Source organism: Bos indicus x Bos taurus, chromosome 9 (assembly GCF_003369695.1).
Source record: "Bos indicus x Bos taurus breed Angus x Brahman F1 hybrid chromosome 9, Bos_hybrid_MaternalHap_v2.0, whole genome shotgun sequence".
Taxonomy (NCBI): Eukaryota; Metazoa; Chordata; class Mammalia; order Artiodactyla; family Bovidae; genus Bos; species Bos indicus x Bos taurus.
Window position 1 is genome coordinate 86,838,917 of NC_040084.1, and position 17,904 is coordinate 86,856,820.

The following is a 17,904-nucleotide window of genomic DNA, read 5'->3' on the forward strand; positions in this document are numbered from 1 at the left end:
CCCTGGGTCAGGAAGATGCCCTGGAGAAGGAAATGGCAACCCACTCCAGTACTCTTGCCTAGAAAATCCTATGGACGGAGGAGCTTGGTGTCCATGGGGTCGCAAAGAGTCGGACATGACTGAGCAACTTCACTTCATGTGAAGATAGCAGAACTGTACAGATGAAGTATGGACTGACGCTGTGGAGCTGCTATACCAAGTGTCGACTGCCAACTCTAGTCAGTCTAAGCAATTGTTGTTTTGGATTTTATGTGTGTGTGTGTGTGTGCACGCTCAGTCGTGTTTGAGTCTTTGTGACCCCCTGGACTGTAGCCTGCCAGGCCCCTCTGTCCATGGAATTTAGAAGGCGAGAATACTGTAGGCATTCATTTCCTATTCCAGGGGATCTTCCTGGAATCGAACCAGATACTGTGTGTCTAAACAGTCTTTGTTTTGGGTTTCTTATGCCACATAACCTAATCTTAATACTTTGACCAACCATACAAACGTCTCTACTTCACACTTCCACAGCTCTTTCGTTTGGCTTGTCTCATTGAAAGTGTATCTTGCTTAGTCTAAGCCCAGTTCCTCCACTTGGACTTAAAGATTTTATTTTTTTAGTATTATTTTTGACTGTGCAGGGTCTTTGTTGCTGTGCAGGCTTTGCTCTAGCTGCAGCAAGCGGGGGCTGCTCTCTAGTTGTAGTGTACAGGCTTCCCATCGTGGTGGCTTCTCTTATTGCAGAGCATGGGCTCCAGGGTATATGGCCTTCAGCAGTTGCAGCTTGAAGACTCTAGAGCACAGGCTCAGTAGTTGCGGTGCATGGGTTCAGTTGATCCCTGGCATGTGGGATCTTCCTGGATCAGGAACTGAACCCATGTCTCCTGCATTGGCAGGCAGATTCTTTACCACTGAGTCACCAGGAAATCCCCAAGATTTTATTTTTTATTTCCACTTTATGTATTTATATTTGGATAGGCAATGCATTCACATGGTTCAAATTCAAATTATATAAAAGCTTATATAGTGGGAAGCCACCTGATGTGAAGAGCCAACTCATTGGAAAAGACCTTGATGCTGGGACAGATTGAAGGCAAAAGAGGGCGGCAGAGGATGAGATGGTTAGATAGCATCACCAGCTCAATGGACATGAATCTGAGCAAACTCCGTGAGATAGTGAAAGACAGGGAAGCCTGACATGCTGCCTGGGGTTGCAAGGAGTCGGACATGACTTAGCGACTGAACAACAAGAGCCAGGCAGTTAACTTGGTTTGATTCTGCTGGGCAGCATCTCAAATTAGTTTAGTTGTTAGATAGGATGCCTTCCACCCAGAATCTGCCTATTCTTTGTTCCACTTCAGTATCTTTAGGTAGATTTTTATTTTGCCCCCAAGTTTGTAGTTGTGTAATAGTCAATCCATCAGGAGCTTACTTGGTCATACTACCAGAATCTAGAACGATCTTTCAAGTATGTCATTTGGTTGATAGTTGGATAATAAACTTGAAGGACCTGAATGAAGTTAAAGACTCCAGTTAGAAAGTTCTTACAATAATTCAGGCGAGTTGATGGGGGTCTCAACCAAATGAGTTTAACCAAACGAGGGGTGAAGATGATGAATCAGAAAATGTACTAGTTAAATAACTGAATTTCATGAGTCATTACACGGGAAATAGTCAAAAGTATAAAATGGCCTGCTTAAATTATTTTGGAAATCAGATTATACACTAACATGAAGTGTACATTATATTTAGTTAGGGTATGAGTTCAGCAACAGGAAGGAGTGAGCAGCAGGCTAGCAATATTAATTTCAAGGGTATGAAGTAGAATTGCATATATCACTTCTGCTCATATCCCATTGGTCAAAACCTTAGTCTCATGGCACGACTAATTACAAGGCAACATGAGAAACACGTGCACTGGTGGCACAGTTGAAACATGAACAGGGGTCGGGGCGGGGGCTGTGTTAGTAAAAGGAGAACTTAGAATGGAAGCTGGAGAACAAGAGCAGCCTGTGTCAGCCCCTCTGGAAGCTAGGTACGCTCAAGAATCCCCCTTTCCTCAACAGAACAAATTTAACCCTTTTCCAGGGAATGCAACTCAAAGCCCCACCCAGATTCTGAATCCACCAAGATTCCAGGATCTCTGGGTGACTTTACAGAAGGGAGAAGACTGGCTATTTGGGAGAACAATAACTGCCTGTGTTTCAAACATAAATTTGATATCCTCCCTTTAGCCTTCATACATGTAAGCGGATATACTGTCTGTGTATTTGCGTTTGGCATAACAAGGTATGGTCACAATTTAAGCATGACAAACATGGATCCAAAATGTATTAAAATGACAAAGCTAATGAACTAGCTAGAAGGAGGGTTCCACAATGGCACCAGCCAGCTCCATGGTTCATGTGGTAGGAGCTCCCAAGAAGGGCTGCCACCAGTGTCTGTGGCTGAAGCTGCCCCCACCTCAGCGGGAGACGCTCCAAGACCAGCAGTGCATGTCTCCCATTCAGCTGTCAGCAAGAAGATGGTGTGGGAGTCAGGGGAAATAAGCTTGGGCAAAGAGAAATTCAACTGTGATGGAGGTCTGCTGAAACCACAGCCAGCCTGGCAGATAGCTCTTGGATGACGATGGTGATGACATATGAAGGCAAACACACTGTATACAAGAATTAACAGAATTAAAAGGGAAAATGGGTTGGTTGCATGGAGTCCCTATCACCTCTCACCCACCAAAAATATGCTAGGTAACTAAAAGGACAAATAATTAATAGGAAATTTTTTAAAATAGTAGTAGTAAAAGGAATCATAAGCATAATGCAGTTTGTATCAGTTACACAACAGTCTCATATAGACCAAATATAAAGTGTGTGCAGACAAGAGGATAAAAGGAGACCTAAGAATGATGGTAATACTTGAAAAAGGGGGGGGAAACCCCTAAATGCTTGTTCATCTACATAAAATGGATTTAAGGTATAACAACAACATATATATTTGGTAGGCAGTTCATGTGATAAAGTAAAAGACTGTAAATAAAGGAAAAGAGATTAGCCAATAACTTCACATTTTAAAAATCATAAACTGGACTCAAATGATACTAGACGCAGAGTTTAATAGTTGAAAATTATTAATTTTTTAAACCTGTACTGACCTAAAGGAAGCCTTTAACATGAACTATTTATTGTACTTATATTGGACAAAATGAAAACATTTTACTGGTTTACACTAACTCTATTCAGTTTGCCTTAATCTAAGTAGGAATTATCATTAGCTACATATATATATATATTTTTTTTTTTTTTTAATTCCAAAGTATCAGATTTTTGACCATAAATTTTCTGAGAATAAAAAGATTAAATTTTTGAATTAATAAAATCAACTTACCCTAAAAGCTTTCCACACATAATTTAAAGATTTGAATTTTGCTTTTTTTTTTTTTTATTATGATCCCAGCAAATGTTACACTAGAGAAAATGATTGGGAAAATACAAATAGATTCATTAAAAACACAGGCTGATTATTCATTTCTACTACATTCATAAGTATGCAAAACAATTCAGTTATATTGCAAAGCTGTAATTCCTTTTCCTAACAAAGCATTACTTTATAAAACTGTAGTGTTGTACTGATTCAATTTTAATACAAAATACTTATATACATAATACAATATAAAAGTAAACTGTGGTATATAGTGCCTTCACAAGGGATCTATTAAGGCGCTTTACAAATATACCATTATATTGACCAAAATTACTTTTTGTTTTAGATTAAAACAAACAGGCTAAATGTTTTACTTTAAATACCAAAGGGATTTTTGTTTATTTTTGTTTATTAAAGAAAAATGTCTAAAGTACCTTAGGTAACAGCAGCAGCAATATCTAAAAATCCTCCCACTGTATTCTCTAATTTCAACATATTATTAAGTCAGAATAAATCATTTCCACTCACAGTTTTGCACTTCGCAACAGCAGAAGGTAATAACTTTTTTAAAAAGTCAATTTCAAAGTGACTTCTTAGTCATACATTCTATAGTTTCTATTACAAATAAGGTAGAAAAGATATAGCAACAGGGCCTGCCTTAGGACATCACTGGACAATACATAACTGTATCTACAATTACATACTTACAGAACACATTTCATAAATACTATTGATATGCATAAAAGGGGAAAGTATAAGAAAGACAGCAAGTTTTTTTTTTTTTTTAATGACTGGCAAAATTATTTTAAAAAGAAAACATGATTGATCAGTGTTTTCACTCTATTTCAACTGAGAGCATATAGATTTTTGACATTGGTCTCATCTTTTTGGCAGGAAGCACCAGATTCCTACTGGAATATAGTTTGGGAATAAGTCAGCTTAATGTAGTTTAATAGTTTGGGAATATGACAGTATATCCAAACTGTTAAAAAATGCAGATACTAAAGGCTTGTACACTGCTTCATTTAAATACAAAAAGTTTATATTGTCAGAGGAAATTTAAAAGGATACAATATTTGTAGTGTCTTACATTTGAGAAGTAAAGGCAACACAGATCTTGTGGGGAGAGGGGGAAGACAGCACCTTAGTTTTTCTACAATGTAACTGCAACAAAGTTGGTTCTCTACTGTATTGCACCATAGTCCAGAAATAAAAACTAAATGGAAATTTCAATAAATCTGAGAAAGCCTGAAGAGCAATGGGGGTAACAACAAAAGTTCTTGAATTAATATGTTTTGCATAGAATTTCACAGGACTAATCAAATGCTCCATGAAGTGAAGACTGCTGTCTTACACAGTGCATTTTCTCACAATTCTGAGTAGAGGTCCTTCAAAATATTTCTGTATTAAGACTGTAACAAGTCAAACATGTATGTTAGTGCCCTTGAAAGGGTATGTTTAAAGTGGAGCGCTATCCCAGAAAGAGGCATTCACAAGGATATCTTATCACATGGTACAGACCTTTCTCATCAGAAATTATCAGTTTATACAAGATGTGCTAATCTGAGCACTCATCAGTAAATTTAAAGCAAAGTTCTTAATTTAATGTATCAGTGTTCTTATAGGACAGAGGTCCATAACCAAGAGTTTGTGACAGGTTTCAATACGTCCAACTGCAATGTGACATCTTAGGCGTATCTGTTGACGTGCATTTTTCTGGGAACAGAGCCCACAATTTTCATCAGATTCTCAAAACGACCAATAACTGCCAAAGACCCACCATTACATAGTGGGTTATGCAGTGCTCTGAGAAGGCCACCTATGAAAATGTTTTAAGTGTGAGCTAATTAATCTTTGCCCTCCCCAATTCAGCTCGAACAGGCTTTGCCTTTTTTTTTTGCCTTTAATTTTACTTACATATATGATTCCATTAGCTTTTATATGAATAAGTTTGAAAATCACTAAAATTATGCCTCTTAAGTTGTGATAAAACAATTCCCTACCAGTGGAGCTTAAGAAAAGCAAATAAAATACAAATTTTACTAATGTTAGAATTAGAGCCCCTTCCCCCTTCCTACAAGCTAAGCTAAATGTATTCTGGTATGAAACAACAAGTTGTCCTTAAAACCTAAATATTATATATAATAGTAATGCTGAAGGACATATTATTTAACTTTAAATAAGTTATGAGGTTTTGAATTTTCTAAAAGACCACTATGTATTTTTCCTAATTACTAATGGCCATCTTAATTAGGAGTTACATAATAATAATTTTTTCACCAATTAATCTGACCATAGGTAAAATGCTGCCAAATAGCCAGACTTTCCTTTGCCAGTAACAGTCCATGTATGCAGCACTGTTTTGAAAGAGGAAATCTACAATATTATTGATGACATAATCCAAAGGTACCCACAAGTAAGTTCTAATCAAAGTTTTATATGAAGTTGAAAATAATCTCTCTGCTTAACATGTGGAATTATTTTTTAATTTCAGAGTCAAAATGTGAAAGATCTTAGCTTTTAGTACTGAAACTTTTAATTTATGGCAGCTTTATTCCCTTTAAAAACTGAAAGCAGCATTAAAAATACCAGTATGGAAAGAAAAATGTAGTGATTTGCTTCTTTCAAAGTCATTAATTTTTGAGATATATTAAAAAATTAAATACTCTACAGAGGGGAAAAAAAGATAAGCTGCACTATTTTTCATTTGGATGAGCATACTATATTTCATTTTTGTATTTCATATTTTGTATTCATATTCAACTTTGTATTTCTTATTTATCAAATGTGAATTATACAGATTATCGTTAGCCTAGGAACACTCACCACCATGATGCCTTCATTTCTAGAGCTTATTTTTTCTAAGAATAAAGTTATGGGGAAAGAAAAAAAAAACAGCTCTGTAAATGTGGGGTATATTTCATATTTGGTTAAAGCAAGATAAAACTAAAACTGTCTTTCAAAAATTTTTCAAAAATTCTTGTTTTTTAAAATTATTTAGCATTATGTACACATAGAAAACAGGCTTCTCCTTTTAAACAAAGCACTATTTTTTATTTTAAGTACTTTAAGTACCAAGAACTGACTATAATATTCAGCTCATAATTTACTTTCTTTATAACAAATTTTTTTCTAAATTACTGATTTAAAAGGCTGGAATAAATTAATATTTAAAAGGATTTCCATAATTTAGGAACATAAAATATTGTACACAGAGCACACATACATAGCTCTGTCACATTTGCATAATTTTACTCTCAGAGCTTCAAAAAACCCTGCGTTTCAGGCCTTTTTGCAAATCCTCATTACAATTATTTCCTAGTGTGTCAAACATACACTAGATCACGATTTTTCATCTCTGAGCCTGTGTGCTGATCATCTTCATCTGACTGCTGCTCTGAGCCTTGTGAATTAATATATTCATATTCAATAGGTTTTGGATAATTATAAGGGTAGCCATTGTCATCAAAAAACCTCCGAAAGGTAAATTCATAGAAAGCATGTTCAGGGTGCTTTCCATTTTTATACCATCCGTTGAGAGTGTCATTTACATTTTCTTCCTCATTATCATCACTCCGTAACTTGTCAGGATCAACAGGATCAAAATTTGATGTATCTGTTGGGTGTGTGATTTTAGGAATGTATGAAGCAGATTGCTGTCTCAAGTCACTGGAAAAATCAATTGTTTTAAAAAATGGATGAGCTTTTATTTCGTCAGCACCATTCTTGCCTAAGCGATCTTCTGGTCCTCGGCAGAGTTTAATAATAAGATCAGAGGCTTCAGGACTCAGTTTAGCTTGCGGTGGGATGTGAAGAGATGTTTGCCAGTTGATAACCTTTAAAGAAGATTTTTAAAAATTAGAAGGAAAGAGGTAAGAAAAACAAATTTCCTCTAAGTTTTATATGAAGAAGTCTTATTGGACTATTTGTGTTTGTGTGTTTTTACATAAATTGCATGGTATTTCACATTCCTTACCTTTATTTTTTTGGTTTGTTTTTTGGCCACACCACACAGCTTGTGGGATTTTAGGTCCCTGACCAGGGATCAAACCCATGCCTCCTGCATTGAGAGTACAGTCTTAACCACTGGACTGCCAGGGAAGTCCCTGAAGTTATTGTACTTTCAAATTCTTTTTTCTCTCTGCTGTTGAGACTGCGTAATTTCTATCGATTTTTCTTTAAGTTCAGTGATTCTTTCCTCTTGCCAATATCATACTATCTGGATTAGTGTAACTTCCTCTTAAGTCTTAAAATCAAGTAGTTGATTCCTCAAACTCTGTCCTTTTAAAAACTTGTTTTTGTTATCAGTTTCTTTGTCCACCAAAATGAATTTTAGAATTGGCTCAACTATTCAATTGATTTTTACATATTACTCTCATACCCTACAACCGTATTAAAGTCACTTATTAGTTCTATGGAGTTTTTCACAGATTGCCTGAGATTTTCAATATAGAAAATTATGCCACCTGTGAATAAAGCAAGTTTTTTTTTTTTTTCTAACCTTTATGCTTTTTCTTTCACTGCTGTATTACACTGGCTAAGACATCCAGAACTATGCTGAATAAGACTCAGACCAGACATCCTTGCCTTGTTCTTCATCTTTAGGGAGAAAGCATCCAATCTTTCACACACAGCACCTACACAAACATATTTGTATTTCTACCTATGCATTTATTTCATATATACATATGTATTAAAATGAAGGCAAAATAAAGATACTTTCAGACAAATCTGACACAAACCTGAGAGAATGTATTACCAGTAAACCTGTAACAAAAGAAATTCTGAAGGAAGTTTTAAATATAATGTATTAAATGAAGTGACAGACAGAAGTTATAACTTGAGGACAGTGTCATAGAAAAGATAGTATATGTCAAGATACGCTCAAAGAATGATTAAAAATGCCCAGGAGTGAAACAGAAAAGAGGGAAAGTTGTGAAACATGGGAGAGAAAGAAGGGTATTCCATACAGAGGGAATGGTATGAACAAACGAAAGACTTGGACTTTATAGACAAGGCTACTAAAAGGCTTCTTAAATGGGATAATTTGTGATCAAAATTGTGAGCAGCTTTTCATTTAAGTGCTAGGGAGATATAGACATTTGTTAGTAGTTTGGGGTCAGAATGTACATGAAAGGAAACAAAGCCAGCAGTCAGTAGAAAGAATAAATTGGAATACATCTTCAAAAGGTACTAAAAACTTGTAAGAGGAAGAGCCATGACTGTAGTGTGTGCATGAGGAAGGATATGGGGGTGTTAAAGTCACACAGGGGAGAGCACACGTGGAATTTCAGTAGGTTCCTATATCCTTACAAGCTCATTCTTTAATTGTAAATTAAGATGCTCTAAATAAAGGACTGATAAAGGTGTATGGTATTGGGGCTTCATAATGATTATTTTGGTACAGATTCTACACCTTACCTTCACTTGTGTTTCAAATGGTGTCTGTGCCAAGAAAGGCGGCTGTCCTACCAACATTTCAAAAAGAATGACACCAACACTCCACCAATCACACAACTGTGTATAGCCTAAAATTAGACACCAAATTTATGGTTATTCATAAGCACTTTAGAAAAAACTGCTCAGAATGAATAAAATCAAAATTAATATTAAATCACCAATTTATACTATAGAATTAATACTTTTATTGTAAACCTGAACCATTAGCCATATTCTCCTGGTCTACAGGCATACTGAGATTCTTTGTAAGACAAACGTCTACCTGTTCGTAACAAGACTTCAGGCGCAATATAATTAGGAGTCCCAACCAAAGAATGTGCGAGACACCGCTGGTGCTGGCGTGCAGCTCTCCGCTCCAGTGGTTTCAGTCTATCACCACATCGACAGTTAGAGGGGTCACCCCATTCATTACTGAAATCCATGCTATCCTGCCGTGGATGGTCACCTGTATAGTAAAATACATACATAAATAAATAAAAACAAGAGTAAACCTATCTGTTTAATCTTTAGACATCCTATGCTATGCTATGCTATGCTAAGTCGCTTCAGTCGTGTCCGACTCTGTGCGACCCCATAGACGGCAGCCCACCAGGCTTCACCATCCCTGGGATTCTCCAGGCAAGAATACTGGAGTGGGTTGCCATTTCCTTCTCCAATGCATGAAAGAGAAAAGTGAAAGTGAAGTCGCTCAGTCGTGTCCGACTTTTAGTGACCCCATGGACTGCAGCCTACCAGGCTCCTCTGTCCATGGGATTTTCCAGGCAACAGTACTGGAGTGGGGTGCCATTGCCTAGTTTAGAATTAACAACATTTCTCCGTGTTGACAAGCTAAGACCCAATGTATGCCAAATCACTGATGGTGTGATTATTAATAACTAGAGACTGTACTCTTGAAATACCAATAGGACAAGTCTTACACTAAGAAAAATTAGCCTAAGATGCAGTAATTTACTCAACAATAAATGAGGACAATAAAAGTTACTGAGTAGGCAGGTCTGAGAATTTGTTATTCAGGCTGCTCTCCAATACTATTCTGGACAAAGTTTCAAACAAATTAGATTTGTGTTTCATTTATTCAGCAAATGACAACATTAACAATAAAGACAATATTCTTCTCTCAGGCAGGTTATCAGTAGGGGGAAAATATAACAAATACATATGTAAGAACCAGTGATGCATCCCGTACAGAGAATCAACATGCGGTGATATGGCAAATGTGCTGAGGTGACATTTGTTTAAAAAAAAAGAGGAACTCAACAATATGAAAACCAGACAAGGCATTCTACACACAACAGTACTCGAGAGGACCAGTGTGGTTAGTAAAGGGGAGAATGGTACGAAATGGAGCAGGAAACAGCGCACATGGGTTTTACAAGAAACGATTTGCCTTTTACTCCAAGTACAGTGAAGATACTGGAATATATATATATATATATATGTATTTATATATATGAATATACTTACATATATACATAAGTATTAAATGAAGGCATTTCTTTTAAAACACGCATCAAACCTTTTCATTCTCTTGAAGTAATGAAAAGGTCTGACAATACGTTTAAAAAAGAAAACTTTTAACTGCTGTATAGAGAACAGATTATAGAGAGGACAAGGGTGAAAAAGAGACCAGGTAAGAGGCTATTAAAGTTAAGTTTGGACTATGATGATACTAGTGCAGATGGAGAAAAGTGAACACATTTAGAATCAAGGATGGGTGGTGGTAGTACAATTTACCAAAAGGGAGGGGGGAATAAATAGGGAGGGGGAGAAATTAAGAATCATTTATTAGCAGTCTTAAGTTTGAAAGGGCTATTAGGAATCCTTATGAAAGGGGGAGGACATTTCTGAAGAGAGATTTGGAATTCACTGATGCAGAGGTAGTAATTAAAGCTATGACTGGATGAAATCACCTAGGGGAAAAAAATCTGAAACTAACCTAACTATAATAAACAACTGGAATGTTTGATTAAAATACAATTTCTACCCTCCAGTGGAGATTTTCAATCAGAAGACTGGAATAGAGCCTAAGAATCATATTTTTAAGATAAGCCCCAGATAAGATTCAGGTAAATCAGGGGAGATATTAAACTATGTTAACCTGAACATTAAAGTAGGTTCAGATATCTTCAGTTCTATCCATTTAATGTAAATCCGCTTGTGTTCACAAGAAGCACTGGAGGCAATAATACTTACCTCAGAGGATTGCTGTGAACATTAAATTAGAATATATATAAAGCACCTAGTCATGGTAAGTATTCAACAAATGTTAGATTGACTTACACTTCCATTAGTGCTTGGAGGGATCTTGGTGAGGCAGTGTGGTATGGCAGAAATAACATGGGCCCTGTAAGCAGACAAACCTGGGTTCAAAGCCTAGCCCTTACACTTCTTTTCTGTCCGACCATGGGCAAATTTCTAACTTAGCCTCAGGTTCTTCACTCTGCCTCACAATGATATTGTGAGGATTAAAGAGAATCATGTACATAAGAATCATGTACATAAAGTGTTTAAACAAGCTGTATAACAGTCATACAATGGAATCCTAAGGGCTATGAAAATAAATGTTATTATTTATTTATATGCAGGAACACAGATGAACCTCAAACAAATATAGGAAGTCAACATAGAAGAATACATGTAGAATGATTACATTTAAATAAAGGTTCAAGAGTAGGCAAAATGAAGTAATATGTTGTTCAGGGATATGCATAAAAGTATACAGAAAAGTAAAGAACTGATTATGGAGTTTTGAAATAAAGGTTACCTCTGTGGAGGAAAGAAAGCAAAGTGATAGTTAGGGACTTCAAAAATACTAATAACCTAATTCTTAAGCTAAGTGGTGTGTAGGGGGCTTCATTTAAAAATTATTTCCAAACTGTTGTATGACAGAAAACCAGGGGAAGAGGGGGATGATTTGGGAGAATGGCATTAAAACATGTATAATATCATATAAGAAACGAATTGCCAGTCCAAGTTTGATGCAGGATACAGGATGCCTGGGGCTGGTGCACTGGGATGACCCAGAGGGATGGTATGGGGAGGAAGGTGGGAGGGGGGTTCAGGATGGGGAACATGTGTACACCCGTGGCAGATGCATGTTGACGTATGGCAAAACCAATACAATATTGTAAAGTAAAAAAAAATAATAATAAAAAATTTAAGGAAAAAAAAAAGAAAACCACAAAATTCTGTAAAGCAATTATCCTTCAATTAAAAAAATTTTTTAACTATTTTCAAATTGTTATTTGTCCAACACATTTCACATTAACAAAATGTAAAGAGATTAACTCAAAAATGTTAATGACATTTAGAAATAAATAATTCTAACACATTTTCATTTTATAAATCTAAGTATCTAAAGGATTCACTCACATTTATCCAATGGAGTTAAGACCTGACCCAGGACTTCTGGCTCCCATCCAGGGATAATATCATCTTATATTTTATTACACTAATAAGTCATATGAATACATACAAATTTTATGATTTTACTCACCACTCTGGTAGTACTTAGAGTCATGTGTCCATCTGAAGCCAGTGCAGAGGCCGAAGTCAGTCAATTTAATATGACCATCACGATCAATCAAAATGTTATCAGGTTTAATATCTCTATGAATAAAACCCATTTTATGAACACTTTCGACTGCACAGGTAAGTTCTGCTATGTAGAATCGTGCCAGATTTTCTGGAAAGATGCCCATTCTAATTAATAGGCTCATCATATCACCCCCAGGAATATAGTCCATTACAAAGTATAAATTGTCTTTGTCTTGGAATGAATAATAAAGACGAACTACCCATTCGTTGTCAGCTTCGGCCAGGATATCTCTCTCAGCTTTGACATGAGCAACTTGATTTCGAAGCAGAACATCTTTCTTTCGAAGAGTTTTTGTTGCATACAAAGCCTTGGTATCTACTTTTCTTGCTAGACAGACTTCACCAAATGCTCCTATTCCTAATGTCTTTATCTTCACAAACATAGACTTGTCCATTTTAGCCCTCTTAAGACGGATGTAATTAGACTCTTTTTGGCAAAGCATCTTTCTCATTTGATCTTGGGCATCTTGAGATAATCCAACCTAGGCAAATAAACTAAATATTAAATGAGGAATTATCTTCTATACTAAATATTAAGAAATCGCTTGGAAAAAGTTCAGGCATATATATTTAAAGGTTAAAAGCATAATAATTTTTAATAAAGCATGTTAGAAATCTAGAATATATTTCAGAGAAAATTAATTATCAAAAGTGCAGCATAAGGGATAGTTAACAGGATACACAAGGTGAATACAAATGCAGAGTCTGCTGTGGAGAGCAAGGAGAAGATGCTACCAGTGGTCAGCTTTCTACTCCTCTCTAATGCACTAAAAGAGTTCCCAATGTGCAATCGCCAAACATGTTAACATGCACCCTCATCTATCTCTCCCTGCACATTCATCCCAAACTACATAATCGGATTGCTTTCATTATATGCATCTACTTATAGAATGCCTATGTCTCAAATATTCTCATTTTGGTCTTCATGAAAAGAAATTCTTCCACTCCAGGTTCATTTATTCTAAAAAACTGATGTATTAAGAACAAAAGAATATCTTCTCTAGTCAACCCACTCACTAGTAAGTCAGTCTTTCCTTTTATCTTTTTCAGGGCATTAGAGTAAGGGTAGGACTCACAGCCATCACTAACACAAAATGCACAGAGTATGTCCTACCTTATTTCAAAGGGACTACTTGTTTGATTATAAGGTATCTTTTAGATATTTTGGAACATTTCAAAGAAGAGTCAGTGTGACTTATGAAGATGCCAAAAAACCCAGATAAAAACAAAAACCAAAAACCAATGTCTAAGTAGACATGGAATACCTGGATTTAGAAGGAAAGAACAGTCTATTTATGACTAGTTAATAAAGGATTAATTAGGAATCTAAATAGAAAAGGAATTTGTTTTGAAAAGTAGATAACTCTAGAAACGCAAGACTAATTAAAATATAGCAACCTCATGCTTCTGTTAGAATAAGCATTTGCATGCAAAATCTTTTAAGAAGGGTGGCATGCCAGACTTAGTAAAGAACTGTTTCTCTTAAAATCTTACTTGCCTACACAGTAATGGAGGCTACAGAAGTCAGCAAAGCTTCCAACACCATAAAAGTTTAAATCAGCTATTAGTGAAAGTGAAGAGGAAAAAGGAAAAATAAACTAAGAAAATACATACAGACAGACTTTAGTAAGAAATCCTAAGAGCTAAATATGGATAAGCCATATAGGTTATTATGATATTTCTCACAATAAATTCAGTTTATAGCAAGAGTAACTATACTGTGAAGTCAGATCCTGAAAAATCATTTTAAAAGAACAGCTCTCTCAAATGTCATGAGAAACTTTAACACAAATGAGCCTCTTAAGATTTGGGGCAGTAGATCTAAGACTGGGAGTCAAACCTCTGAACTGTAAACATGTGATAAAAATAACAGTACCACCATAGTATCTAAAGAAGAGAGTTACGTGGAATCACAACAGATATTAATCTAAAGGGTTTAGTTATTCTGATCTCCTTTTTAGTAGATTTTAATAATTCCAGGACATTTTTCTAGTACATTATAAAAATAAAATTAGAAGGGGAAATAACTGAAAGGAGATGTCTCTGACACTTCTAATAAGACCAACCTGATGAATAAACCCCTAAGCCCCAACACAACTATAAGTAAAAATACATGTTTCATAAGTTTATCAAGAGATAGGACTAAGATATTTCTAGTTTATTTTAAAATGTAAGATAATATGTAAACTCTAGAAAATAACTCTTGCTTCAGTTTCCATTAAAGGGATTATGTATACCTAAACTGCATACTGCAAATTATACTTTTCTTAATTTATTACAATTTTATTATAGAAAATTCTGGGTAAATTCTGAAATGCTAAAATAAAATGGTATAATCTAAAGTACTTTAATGTTTACTGACTTTTAAATAACTGATAATACATTTAGCATAAAAAGAAAAATACTAGACCACAATATTTTAAAATAAACACCAAGCAAACACATGATCAAGTATAAAAATAGAAACTTTTAAAGGTTTTATACTCAGCCATAAAAGGAATGAAATAATGCCATTTGCAGCAACATGGATGGACCTAGAGACTGTCATACAGAGTGAAGTAAGTCAGAAAAAGAAGGACAAATATAATATCACTTATATGTGGAATCAAAAAAAAAAGGTACAAATGGACTTATTTACAAAACAGATCTAGAGTTATAGATGTAGAAAACAAACATGGTTACCAGCGGAATAAGGAGTAAACTGGGAGACTGGAACTGACATATACACACTACTCTATATTACATAGTAGATAACTAAAAAAGGCGTACCGTATGGCACATGGAACTCTACTCAATATTCTGCAATGGCTTATATGGGAAAATAGTATAAAAAAGAGTGGGTATATGTATATGAATAACTGAGTCACTCTGCTGTACAACTGAAACTAACACAACATTGTAAATCAACTACATTCCAATAAAAATAAAAAATAATATAAAAAAGTTTTACCCGCATCATTTCGTTCTCTAATTGTTTTTTACGATGTAGACGTTGCTGATGAGATTTGAGCACGTTTTCTACATGTTGCTCCATGAAGAATTTAAATGCCTGAGGAGAATAACTTTGAATACGAGATTCCCTTCGCTCTTCATCTTTCTTGTTTTTCCTAACGGTGATAGGTGAAGTGGTAATCTGTTTCTTTTCTTTATCTCCAGTATCAACATTGTCATAACTTTTTTCACTCTCATCTTCCTTAGGCAAGCTTGGCTGATCCTCTTTGCTAGACTTACTGACCGATTCATATGGAGGAACAGATGGGTTTTGGTGTAGCAGATGCTTAGGATAAGGTGGTGGCGGACCTTGATAGTTTGGAGCTTCAGCAACAGATGGCATAACAGCACCCTCAGAAAAAGGACTAGGTTGGACACTCTGAACAGGCTGTGGTATCCAAGAAGGGTGTGTAGGTGCTAAAGCAGTCTGCAGCTCTGGTTTCAATACACGTATACTTTTCACAGGCTGTTGAATGGGAGCTGGTGTAATAGCAGTGACTGTTGTAGCCGAAGGTTGAGAATTAGCAGAATGATTTGTTCTGTTTCCCAATGGATTATTAAAAGAATTTGACCTCACTGGTATGTTAGGTTGCCATGTAGGGATTTCATGTCCACTGCTTGGGGATGACTGGGCAGGAGCAGATGATGACTGAGGCCAAGTTGTTTGCAGTCCAGGTATATTAATGTTATAAAGTTCCATGTTATGACTATTTCTGTTTGGCACCATCATAGCTTGAGGAATGTTCCCATTTGTGTATGATGATGGAGCAGCAGAACCCCCTGTTTGTAAAGCAGAGGGGCTTTGTCCATTAGTTGGGGTCAGAGGATATGGAGGGGGTGGCTGCCGATTGACAGCGCCAGCAGGGACAACATTCTGGTGCATCATAAAATCAGTCTGACCGCTACCATTCTGAATTCCAGGTCTCCCGGGTGGAAAATTAAATTTGTTAGAACTCTGCATGATGATTGGCTGTCTGCCAACAGGAACAGAATTAATGCCTCTCTGTCCCTGATTAGGAGGATTCATCGGGGATGTGTTAAGAGGTGGTGGAGGATAGCCCTCCTGCCAGGCTCCAGGTGGAACTGGAGAGATTCGGGAGATGACGTAGTCCATGTTCCCAGAATAGCGCTTTGTTTGAGAGTTTGGTTCCCATGATGGGGGAGGCGGAGTTGTACCTCTTGGAGGGGGAGTCTGGCCTCTTGGAGGGGGTGGAGGAGTGACACTCCTTACTTGAGGAGGTGGTGGGGGGTTCACTCTCTGTCCATTGCTAGGATGAGCTGGAGTAAACGCTGTTATACCAGATCCTGACAAAGGTCTTCCTACATCTGTCTGTGAGTTGGGACTTTCAGAACGGTACGCTCCACTTTCTCCTAGTGGTGGACCATGTCTCTGAGGAACTAAGGATTCTTTAGAACCCTTCCAGCTCTGTTTGCGGTTAATTGATTGTTGCACACTCCCTATGGGAATAAAACAGAAAAAAACAACATGCTTTTTAACCTCCTACTTTTGAAAAATTTAGCTTGGAATTCTAAGGCTACTAAAAGATAATACTCTTTCAAGAATTACAAAAATAAAATTTCAGCATGTGGTTTTATATTTTAGAATTTTATCCATTTTTGACTAGGTAATACCTTCTCATAGCTTAAAATTCAGGCAGTACAAAAGGACACTGATCCCTGTCCCTTAGCCAACCAATGTCACTGAAGGTAACCAATGTCATCAGTAAGATATTTTAAGAATACACAAGTAAATAGTACTAGAAAGGGCACAGGAAACCCTCCTACACTGTTGGTGGGAATGTAAATTGGTATAGCCACTATGGAGATTCATCAAAAAACTAAAACTAAAAGTTGCCATATGATCCAGCAATACCACTCCTGGGCATGTATTTGGACAAAACTATAATCTGAAAAGATACATGTACCCCAATGTTCACAGCACCACTATTTACAGTAGCAAAGACATGAAAGAAACCTAAGTGTCCATTAACAAATGAATGAATAAAGATGTAGTGTACACACACACACACACCCCCATGGGAATGTTAGTCATAAAAAATGAATGAAATAATGCTATTTGCAGCTACATGGATACAACTAGAGATTATCATACTAAGCAAAGTAAGTCAGAAAGAGAAAGACAAATAACATGTATCACTTACATGTGGAATCTAAAGTATGACACAAATGAACCTGTCTGAGAAACAGACTCACAGACATAGAGAATAGATTTCTGGTTGTCGAGGCGGTGAGGGTGGGGGTGGGGGAGGCTGGATTGGAAGTTTGGGGCTAGCAGATGTAAACTATTATATTTAGAGTGGATAACAACAAAGTCCTATTGTATAGCAAAGGGAACTATAATATCCATTATGTTAATAAACCATAATGGAAAAAAAATGAAAATGAATATATATATATGTATATACATAAAAGTGAATCATTTTGCTGTATATCAGAAAC

The 17,904-nt window shown here is 36.1% G+C and overlaps 1 protein-coding gene across 1 annotated transcript in view; it reads right to left on the minus strand.

Moving 5' to 3' along the window:
- Positions 1-3,071: 3,071 nt before the first annotated feature.
- Positions 3,072-17,904, minus strand: part of LATS1 (large tumor suppressor kinase 1) — a 39,161-nt gene continuing 24,328 nt past the window's right edge. The window contains exons 4-8 of the mRNA XM_027551808.1: positions 15,404-16,902; positions 12,353-12,935; positions 9,119-9,301; positions 8,818-8,924; positions 3,072-7,232 (exon numbers count right to left, since the gene is read on the minus strand). Coding sequence (XP_027407609.1) covers positions 6,723-7,232; positions 8,818-8,924; positions 9,119-9,301; positions 12,353-12,935; positions 15,404-16,902 — 2,882 coding nt within the window. The 3' untranslated portion in view covers positions 3,072-6,722. The remainder of the gene's footprint in view (positions 7,233-8,817; positions 8,925-9,118; positions 9,302-12,352; positions 12,936-15,403; positions 16,903-17,904) is intronic.